At 47.5% G+C, this 10,845-nt stretch overlaps 1 protein-coding gene across 9 annotated transcripts in view; it reads right to left on the reverse strand.

Annotated features, from left to right (window-relative positions):
• Positions 1-8,862, reverse strand: part of ASCC2 (activating signal cointegrator 1 complex subunit 2) — a 41,224-nt gene extending 32,362 nt beyond the window's left edge. For 3 of the 9 annotated variants that reach the window (XM_059408793.1, XM_059408790.1, XM_059408786.1), the window contains exons 1-3: positions 8,758-8,842; positions 6,753-6,839; positions 4,513-4,610 (exon numbers count right to left, since the gene is read on the reverse strand). In XM_059408793.1, coding sequence (XP_059264776.1) covers positions 4,513-4,610; positions 6,753-6,795 — 141 coding nt within the window. In that variant the 5' untranslated portion in view covers positions 6,796-6,839; positions 8,758-8,842. Of the gene's footprint in view, positions 1-1,920; positions 2,017-4,512; positions 4,611-6,752; positions 6,840-8,757 lie in introns of those variants that run through there. The other 6 variants (XM_059408794.1, XM_059408789.1, XM_059408787.1 and 3 more) reach the window with 5 other exon arrangements.
• Between the last annotated feature and the right edge of the window lie 1,983 nt (positions 8,863-10,845).

Raw genomic sequence — 10,845 nt, forward strand, 5'->3', positions numbered from 1 at the left:
AGCATCAGGTGAATGTCCTTGCAAACCTTTTCTAGGCTTTTACGGGAAAAATATGCCCATATAAATATGTGAGATCTATTTTCCTCTCTTATATAAATAGGACCATACTGTATGTATCATGCTATATCCTTCTTAGAATTGGGGGGAAAAAAAAACTTGGTAACTTTTCTCTTTTAAAGAAAAGAACGCTAATCAAGTAATTGCAGGTCTCAGCTTAGAATCACAAGTTCTCTCTCCCAACCCTTACCTTGCCATGAACAAACCTTATACTTTGTTCACCATTAAGATGAGATGATGAGCTCAGTTTTCTCCTCTGACTACATAACGGCTGCTTTCTCCGGGGGAAGTGGAAAGAGGAGGAAGGCTGGGCAAGGTCTCAGTGGTTATCAACCACAATCCACCTACTTCCAGGTCTGTCAGTCCAGGGGGACAGGAAAATCATGATGGATTGGTCAGTTTCCTCAAGAATCCCCTATGCCTCAGTACAGCCTGATAAGAGTTTTCAAACTGTGGAGTCTTTGGGTTCCATAAGGATTCCTCGGGAAGGGGGTCCCCATCAGGTGGGTCTTCGGGACCCAGCCCCCATGGAAATCAGAATTTATATAGTGAGCTTCCAGGGACAAGCTTTTTGAAAAAGGGACTCCTGCCAATTGAAACAAGTTCAAAACTACTTTCTTGGACCTAAATTATCTCCTTGGTTTCCAAGCTCCTCCCCTCGTCTTTCTGTCGACACCTCATCTCTTAGGTTACTTCTCAATCAGGGATCCTCATCACCCCCTACTCCTCTGACAGACAGACAGACAGACAGACAGACAACCCCGACCCAAGATTCTACTGTCCTTGCATTCCTACAAACATTTACAGGCACAACGTTAGGCCAGGTGTGGCAAGGCACATGAAGAAAACATCAGCATGCTCATGGAGCCTATGCTCCAGAGAGGAGATGCACATCTAAGCCAGCAAGTGGGCACAAAGCAGAGAAAGTGACAGCCCAAATCTGGCAGAGGGACCATGGAGGGCAGGGAGGCAAAGGTGATTATCTGCACCCAGAGGACAAGGGAGAACTTCCCAGAGCAAGCAGCATCTAAGCTGGGCCTTGGGAAATGAGAAGGATTTTTTTTTGATGGAAGAAATGGTACATTATGGAGCATAAAAATGGGTCGAGAACCAAAAAAAGGGGCCAGGATTGCACTGGGTGGTGGGAAACAGATATGGAGGGAGAGAACACTGGAATGGTGAAAATAAAGGCCACCACTTGACAAGACCTGCTCTGTGCTGGCTGCTGGGTGCGAATGCCCCACAGGCTAGTTCTTTTTCATTAATAACTATTTAAAAGGGAGATAGTATTCTCCCCATTTTACAGAGGAGGAAATGATCAGTAAGGGGCAGGAATTTTGCTAAGGTCACAGGGCTAAGGAGGCCACTGAGGCAGGATTTAAACCAAAGCTTGTGCTGCAGACCTACTCAATGACCCACAGTAACCATGTGCTCTCCTGCTCCCTCTGCTTGGCCTGCTGATCCCAGCTCTGACCTCATCTACTCCAGGAAGTCTTCCCAGCTCCCAACCCTGACCAGGCAGGGTGTGCACTTGGGCTCCCCCAATCACAGCAACTGTCGAACTGAATCAAAAGTACCTTCAGATCAGTGGGTGCTGCCCATGGGGGCAGAAGAAAGGTTGGGTCACTGAAGGGCACAAGGAACCTTTCTGGGAGGGGTAGAAATGTTCATTACCTTGACTATGATGACAGTACCCTGGGTGCATACTAATGTCAACACCAGCCAAATTGTATACTTTCAGTATGTGCAGTTGGACTGTCTTTCAATCATGCCCCCATCAAGTTATATGAAAAGGAAGGGCCTGCCTTCTCTGTTTCCCCTCCTAGCCTATAGGTCTGCAGAGGCAGTCTGGGCCTTGCTCACCATGGCATTCCCAGTCCCTGGATGAGCGTTTGGCATGGAGCAGACTCTCCATCTACATGCTGGTTGGACAAAGCATCGATGCGGGTAAAGAAGGACCAGATCCCACCAAGTTCTCTGAAGGACCTTGAATGCCAAAGTCAAGAGTGGGGACTTAATTTTGTAGGTAGCAGAAGCCGTGGGAGATGTCAGGGCAGAGACTACCAGGCCCAGCTCTATCTTCCACCCTTCAAGCTTGGCTCAGGTCCTACTTGCTCTGTGAGGCTTTCTGGACATTCTCTGCCCATCAAACTTCTGTTCTGCCGATCTCGATAAGAAACCATTTCGCCCTGTTCTCTGCCTGTTCCATGTTCCACTTACATGAGTCTTGTCTTCCCCAAGAGCTCATTCACTCATTGTGGCTCAAGACTTTATTTCCTTTGGGTTTTCAATAGCACTAATTGTGAGCTGTGTGCACAGTAGCTACTCAATAAACATTAGCTCCACCTATCACCCTGCAAAGGCAACATGGTGGCTGTCCCTTTGCTAGAGATCTCCTTGTCTTAAGTTGGGACTAACGAGACAAATAGAGTGAGTACAGATCTCTTCCACAAGACCGCTCCTTCATCAGGCAGCTGTCTCCCTCAGCTCATCTTTTTCCCACCTTATTCCCCATTCGAACCTTCTGCCACTGTCACTGCTACCATCACTGTCACTGAGTGCTTACAATGTTCTAGTTATGTAGTTAAGTATGTGTGAGATTTAACACAAAGTTTGTGCTCCAACTGAATGATACTGCTTCCACCCCAAGGAAGTGGTGGTTGGGTAGGACTCGGGCTCTCAGGACTCTGGGATGGTATACTTGGGTCCGCCTGCCAGCTTCATCCTCTCCCATTGCTCTCATGGCTACTGATTATTCCCCCTTCAATACCCAGTCTGGGGTCCCTCCCCTCCTTCATGAAGCCTTCCCTAGCTGCACATGCCCTCCCACCAGCCTCAGAGCATCCCTGCCCCTTAGACCCCATTCAGTCTGGATCAGTGCCCTGGGCTCTGCATTCAAGTAGCCACTTCTAACACCACCTTGATCACACCGTAGAGAAACTACTGGTCTGCTTTTCTCTTCACTGCTGGTCTTCTCATAGACTCCTCAAAGGCAGGAACCATGTCTTTTTTCTCTGTAGCTCCAGGATCTGGCACAAGGGCTGGCTGGAGTCCTTGACTCATTTACTGAATGTTTCCTGAAAGAAAAGCACCTGGCACCCGGGAAACCAGAATGAAGAGAAGGGACCAGGATCCTGTTCTTGTGGAGCCCACAGCCTAGCAACCCGGGTATTAAGTACACAGGGAAGGACTGAGGTGGAAAATCAGAGTTTCTGTGTTAATGGAACTGTTCCCTATCTGTGCTGGCAAATACAGTAGGCACTCACCACATGGACTATTTTAATTCAAATTAACTAAAATTAAATATAAAATGTAGCTCCTTCAAATGTCTACATCTCAAATGTGTAACCCCTATTTGTGGCGAATGACTACTGCACGAGGTGGCTACCAGGCTGAGCAGAACAGATCTGGATTTTCTGATAAATACCTTCTCACATAAAAAGGTAATAAAAGAAAAAGAAACGGCAGGCTTATAGCAGAAAGGTTAAGGGTATGAGATCCAGAGTCAGTCTAGCTGGCTTCCCATTCCTGCTCCCTTAATTTCCTAGTTCTGTGACCTTGAACTTTCAGTTTCCTCATCTGTAAAGTGGGGACAATCAAAATACCTCCTCACGGGGCTTAAAGAGATAATCCAGGTGAAGTGTTTAGAAAGATTTGGCCCAGAGCAAGTGCTCTATAAACATTAAGTCCTATTATCAGAGAGGAGTTAGGAAGTAATAAGAAGCCATCCAGAGAGCAGGAAACCCAACACCAAGCTCTTGTTTCCCACGACTTTACTCAAGCCCCCCTAGAAAATACTTCCTCCCACCTTGCTCAAGTAAGCTCATATTCTTGGGAAAACAGTAAGTGGGTGTGGGGACTCCGGTCCCCACGTCTGTCTCCTTCAGCAGTCTGGCACCTCTCCGTAGCCCTAATCTTACCCTGCAGCTGGTAATCAGCATGCTCACAGCCTCCTTATTTTTCAGTCTCCCAAGCCCTGCAGAGTCGGTATGTGGCAGGTGGCGCGTCGTGGTCCAGTGCGATAAAAGACAGCCTGACCTCTGAAACTGGTGTTCCCCCCTGAAGTGTGGATAGCAGGTGAGATAGCTCTGAAACAAGGCCTATTTGAAACCTGAACGCTTCCCGCAGGGTCAAATCCCCAAACCCGGCTTTGGGCTGGATCCTTTTGTAGGCCAGCTCAGGTTGAGCCACAACTGCCATCAGACTCTGATTCAAAATGAAATGCTTTGGGGGCAAGGTGGCAACATGGAAAATAGGACTCAAATTCAAGCTGCTGCTCTCAGAAAGGAAACTTCTGCACTGGGTGTGGGAGGACCTAGTAGTGTCCCAGCTTCTGAATTGCTGACTGTGGCCCTCAGGTCATTCTTGGAACAGATAAAGGAGGAATTTGCTTTTTGCTTCTGAAATTGCAAGAACGATAGTATCAGGCTGAACGGCCTCAAGGTCCCGGCTCACCAGCGCTGGGGAAGTCCTCAGTTTTCCTGTCTTCAGGTCCGTGTGGGTGATCTGAAGTTGGTCCAAGGGCAGAGCTGGCATTGTGCTGCGTGACCCTCCTGAAAGGAATATGGATGGGAAGAAGAGAGCAGACACATAGGCTCCTGGTGGAAGGGGCCTGCCCTGGAACTGATCCCAGAGCCAGGAGAGAAGCTTCACCCTCTGGCCTCAGGAGGCTCCTGACTTGAGCCCTGAAGGCCCAGAGCCTGCACCTACAGTCCAGATGGTGCTGACTTTTCTGCCTAAAGCAAGAGCTCTCAGCTGAGGAGGAAAACACTCACCAGGTGACTCCTGAAATACTCCCGCCCTCTTTGTAACGTACTGGCTAAGGGGACCTAGGTTATTTTTATTATGGCTCCAGCTCTGTACCCTACTTGGCCTGTGAACTCTGTGAAGACAATGCCTGGTCTCTCCTCTTATTATCTTTTCTGTGACCAGCACAGGCCTGGTGCAGAGTCGGCCTCATCAAATGTTTGATGAATGACTGAATATAAGGACATTTTTCTTAAAATTCTAAGCAGATCTGCAGTCTTTTCAGGGATGGAGGAATGGGCTTTTCCTCACTTTTTTTTTTTTTTTTTTAAGATTTTATTTATTTATTTGACAGAGAGATAGAGAGCACAAGTAGGCAGAGCGGCAGGCAGAGGGAGAGGGAGAAGCCGACTCTCCACTGAGCAAGGAGCCCAATGTGGGGCTTGATCCCAGGACCCTGGGATCACGACCTGAGCCGAAGGCAGCTGCTTAATCGACTGAGCCACGCAGGTGCCCCGCCATTCCTCACTTGTAGGGGGTTTTAAGATTTTACAACCTCCCTAGGCTTCAGGGAAGAAGGATGTGAATGAACAGAAGGACCAGAGAGGATGACAGAATTCACAGAAAACAGCCAGTGTGAGCTCTTTTCTGCAGAGGCCCAAAAGCACCTCCAAGCCAGTGAGTGGTAGATGCCACATCTCTCGTCTTCCCATCCAATGTTCTTTCCACAATGCTACTTCGCCTGCCCCACAGAAAGGGACACACATACTGGCTGGATCACAGAGTGAAAGTGAATCAGGCCCCTTAAAACACATGCCATATGAGGCCAGCACAAAGACATACTGAGGCTGGAATGAGGAAACCATCCGTCACCTCCTGAGAACCTCACAGATGAGCTGAGGAGGCACGGTCAGCCACTGAGTTATGGGATGTCCCATATCTCGGATATCAGGCCAGGCCCTGGTGTTATGAAGACAGAGCGATAGTGCAGGGTTTCTGCCCCACAGGAATTTACAACCCAATAATTATGATAATGGCAGTAGTAGCAACACACTTCTAACATGTGCTAGTACTGTCCCTAGGGCTTTTCTCAGCATTAACCTGCTATGCATGTATTAGTGCTCAGAAAAACTCTAAGGTTAGGTCTATTTTTATCTTCATTTTATCAGTGAGGAAATAAGAGATGCGGAGAAGATAAGAAACTTGCCCTCGGACTTAGGGACTTAGTTCGTAGTTGGTGAAGCTCGCCGGCTCTTAACCATTTGCTGTATTGAGTCTAGTGTACTTGAGCTTGTAGGGAGTGCTGCTGTCAGGAAAATGTTTCTGGGGAGCCTAAATGATCAGGAGAGCCTGCCTTGAGTCTTGGTAGTGGAGGGTAGCCAGGAAGGAGGGTGCTGCAAGCAGAGGACAGAGCAGGAGCAAAGGTAAGGAAGTTGGAAGCAGCTTGGTACAAAAGGAACCTTAGTTCATGGGCTTTTTAAAAGACTGTGACGATATCCATTCTAGAAGGATGTAAAAGAGACAGGACCACTATGTCTAATCCTCAATGCCAACTCTAGGATCTCCGCGGGTCAGCCACAAGGTCCCTGTACATGTGAGGTAGCCCGCCAAAAATTATAAGGTATGAGGTAATGAATGGGACTGGGGTGACTTTTCACCTTTCAGCTTTCCAGAACATAGGTAATCTGTGCACATATTGCACAGATGTTAGTTTGAATCAAGTTATGATTGTACTAGCATATCACAACAACCTAGCTACAGACAACAAGGATTATTGATGCTCAGAGGTCCAAAGAGGGACAGACACGTTAGTGACCAAGTTGAAATTGAAGCCCAGCCCGTCTGCTTTGGCACCTGGATCTCTTGTGCTCAACAGACTAAAAATACTTCTTTCCTAACCACCCAGTGATGCTGGGAGGGCAGCTGGGAACACCAGAGGGTCTGCTCACCAGTCCAGAAGTCTAAATGACTCATGGGTCCAGTTCTTTCCATGTTCACCTGCCAAAGAGGGTTGTGGGAGTGTCCAGTGAAGGGACCTAGGTTGGGGAAAGAGCCATAGTAGGTGGTGCCTCTTCAACCTTTTAACTTCCAGGCCCCAGAGGCCAGGCTTAGACAGGTAGACACAGCACCTGATTTCAGAAGAAATCCACTCCTACAAGCCAGTGCTTGTAAAGGCGGTTCCGACTCAGGCGGGCATGATGGTTAAAAGAGAGCTTTATAGTTCTTCAGCCTGGATTCACATCCCAGCTCCACCTTTTCCTACCCATCTTTGAGACCTGGAGACAGTTCCTTAAACTCTCTAAGCCTTGCTTTCCTCATCTATAAAACTGAGACTTGAGAAGTAATCAATGCTAAGTGTTCAACACAGTAGTTGGCACATAATAAGCACTCAATAAAGTTTACTTGTGATTTCAAGTCCCAACCATAGGCAGAACACTTTGGACTTCCTCATTTACTCAGCAAAGGCTGACTGAATACATTCTGGGTCTTGGGCATGTAAATGACTGTCATTCAGTGTGATCAGAGCTGTAACAGGGAATTTTCAAAGCAAGCACAATAGAGAAAGGGAGGAAGTCTCTGAGAAGGTGACCCACAACCTGATTGATGAAGGATAGGAGGAAAAGATGGGGAGGAAGGGCATTCAAAGCAAAGAGCAAGTGGGAACACAGGCTCAGAACCAGTGGCTTTGAAGGAAGAGGGAGACATCTGGTATGGCTGAAAACACAAGGTCAGGTAGGGGGGATGATAGAACTTGAGAGGGGAGGTTGGATAGGAAAGATGAAGCCATTTTAAAAAGAACATCCAGTGTGATGCTAAAGATTTTGGTCTTTCATCTAAAGGCAATGAGGAGTCATTTAAGTAGAAAAGAGATATAATCAGAAAGAAAAGACAACAACCCAGTGACAGAGACACTGCCTATGAACCACTGGAGAGCAAAGACCATGTTAATAATTTCACTCAGCCATTCAAAAAGTTTTTTGAGCACCTACTATGTGCCAGGCACTGAAGCCTGGAGAATACCAAAGTGGGCAAATTACAGATTTGGTCCTGCCGTTCACAGAGCTTACAGTCTTTATGGGAAAGACAGATATGAATCAAAAAGAGTACCATGGTGTATGCTATGTAGATCAGGCACATGGGGCTGTGACAGCATTTAACAGAGAGAACAGATTTGAGGGAGGGAGCATGTCAAGCAAGGAAGATCCGAGTTTTCATCTAAAGTACAGGTAGAAATTAGGCAAAGATGAGACTCTAAGTTCCAAAAGGTAAAGGACACTGATCACGATGACATCTATGTCCACCACTGCATCTTTCATGCCAAGCAGGGCAGCAGAAGCCTAAAACTTAGAAAAGGGCTTTCTTTAGAAGGCGAGCTTGGTGCAAGCAAGGATGCCTGGGAGCATTTCCAGGGCCATTGCTGCCTCACTTTCTCTAACTGTCATCACCTTTCTGGTCTCAATTCAATATTAATTTCCTCAAAGGCCTTCCCAGACTCCCCAGTCTAAAGTATTCACTCCGCAGTTATTGTCATATCTTTAATTATATTGTGCCTTTATTTGTCGTTAACGGTCTCCTCCCACTGGACTGTATGCTCCATGAAGGAGGGTACATTATCTGTCTGGCTGTTTGTATCCCCAGTGCCTAGATCTGTGGCTGACACGTAGGAGGCGATGGACCTGCATTTGTTGAACGAATGAATGAACACCAAGGAAACAGAAACCCGGAGTGCCGGTAGGAGGATTGTGACTCGTCCAAGGTCACTCTGGGGTTGAACCTCGAACCCGAGACTCCCAGCTCTAGCGGCCTGGCCTCAGGTGCGACTAACAGTCCCTCTGGCATCATCAGTCTCGGCCCCGCCAAGCAGGCGAGGAGGATCGTGGCCGCCGGGGGCATGGCTGCGGCTCGTCCCAGGCCCGATGCCACCTATTCGGCAGGGCCCAGCCACGCACTCACCTCGGCGGCTCCACTACCGGCGCTGTGCCGCCGCCACCGCCGCCGCCGCCGCCGCCGCTGCCGCGGTCCACGGTGACAGCTCCCAGTGTGCTGGCACTTCCGGGGTCAAACGGCGATTCCGCAGGCGCAGACAGGAAGCCCCGACCGGCCCCGCCCCCGGTGCTAACAGCCGCCGGGAAGCCGGGCCCATGGCCACGCCCCCAGCCTAAAGACTTCGCCCCCACCAGGAACAGGCTGGACGGTAACCACGCCCCCTTCCCTATCCTTTCTTTCAAGAGATTCCACCTCTTGGAAAACGCAAGTATTGTACCTGGTCTCTCAGAATCTCAGGCTTCCATCTCCTTACTAACCTTCTCAATCATCGTTTTACACATTTCATCCAAAAGAGTAGTTTTAATAAGCCAGAAGCATGAACATGATGTTGAGCAAAAAAAAAAAAAAGGAAAATAGTACAGACTGCAATTTTGTTTACAGGAATTTCTAGAACCGGCAAGACTAGTGAGCGGTGATGGGATTCGAATGGTGGTTACCTCTGGGGCTGGTGACTGGAAGTGGCCACAAGTGAGACTGGGACATTGCATGTCTTCATCTTTGGGTAGCTACATAAATGTGTTCAACTTGGAAAAGTCATCAAATTGTACACCTATGAGCTGTGCACATTGGTGTGTGTATGCAATACAAATAGGTTTTGTTTTTGTTTTTTGTTTGTTTTAAATCAAGAAGGCTGTGCTATAGCTATCTTTTTTTTTTTTTTTTTTTTTTTTAAGATTTTATTCATTTGACAGACACAGAAAAAGAGAGCACAAGTAGGGGGAGTGGCACATAGAGGGAGAAGCAGGCTCTAGGCTCAGCTGTGGAGGCTGAGCCCCCATGTGGTATAGCTATCTTAAAAGCAAAATGCAAATTTTCCACAGAATGTCTTAGGTGGTATAAGTATAAGGTTGGTATTCCCAAGTCCCGCTGCGCATCGGAATCATCACAGAAAGCTAGTTAAAAATACACAACCCTGGCTTTCTCTCTGTGCCTAGCACACAGTAAGGATTCAAAAACCACCACTGCCAGGGTACTGGAGTAGCTCAGTTGGTTAACTGTCTGCCTTCTGGTCAGGTCATAATCTTGGGGTCCTGGGATTGGGCCCATGTTGCACACCCTACTCAGTGAAGAGTCTGCTTCTCCCTCTCCCTCTGCCTCTCCCCCTACTCGTGTGTGTGTGTGTGTTGCATGTGTGCACATGCACTGTCTCTCTTTCTCTCCCTCTCTCAAATAAATAAATAAAATCTTAAAAAAAAAAAAAAAAAGAAAGAAAAGAAAAGAAACCCAGAAGGGTACCTGGGTGACTCAGTTGATTAAGCATCTGCCTTCTTCTCAGGTCATGATCCCCAGGGTCCTGGCCCAGTGGAGAGCCTGCTTCTCCCTCTCCCTCTGCCTGCTGCTCCCCTTGCTTGTGCTCTCTCTATCAAATAAATAAATAAAATCTTTTAATAAAAAGAGAGAGAGAGAATTACAAGGGATGCCTGGCTGGCTCAGTTGGTAGAGCATGTGACTCTTGATCTTGGTTGTAAGTTTGAGGCCCATGTTGGGTGTAAAGATTACTTAAAAATAAAATTAAAAAAAAAAAAGAATTGTAAGTGATAAAAACTATTGTACCATTTTATAGAGGGGTTTAGAGATTAAAACAGGGTCACAATGCTTATAAATTGATGGACTGGGGATTTTAACCCAGCTTTGTCTAGCTCCAGAGCTTGCTCTCATAAGCTCTGTACCAAGGACTTGCCCAGGCTCCATGAAACAAGTTTGGGGGTCTCCAGTCCAGGAAGAATTCTGTGACCAAATGCTGCAGACTGAGTCCAAATGACGAGGGAGCAGGAGGCTGGCTGAGGACAAAGCAAGAGCTGGCGCCTTGCAACCTCCCCCCCTTCATCCGCTCCCCTCCATAGGTGTAGCATTGCTCAGGCACCCCTGACTGCCATAAAATGATAAAGAGTTAACTTGCTGAGATCACAATCCTGCACGATAGGATTCTCCCTTGGTTTGCAAATGTCCTTGAGATTACAACAAAGAAGTTACCTTATCAATAGCCCAATTTCC

Source organism: Mustela nigripes, chromosome 8 (genome assembly GCF_022355385.1).
Source record: "Mustela nigripes isolate SB6536 chromosome 8, MUSNIG.SB6536, whole genome shotgun sequence".
Taxonomy (NCBI): Eukaryota; Metazoa; Chordata; class Mammalia; order Carnivora; family Mustelidae; genus Mustela; species Mustela nigripes.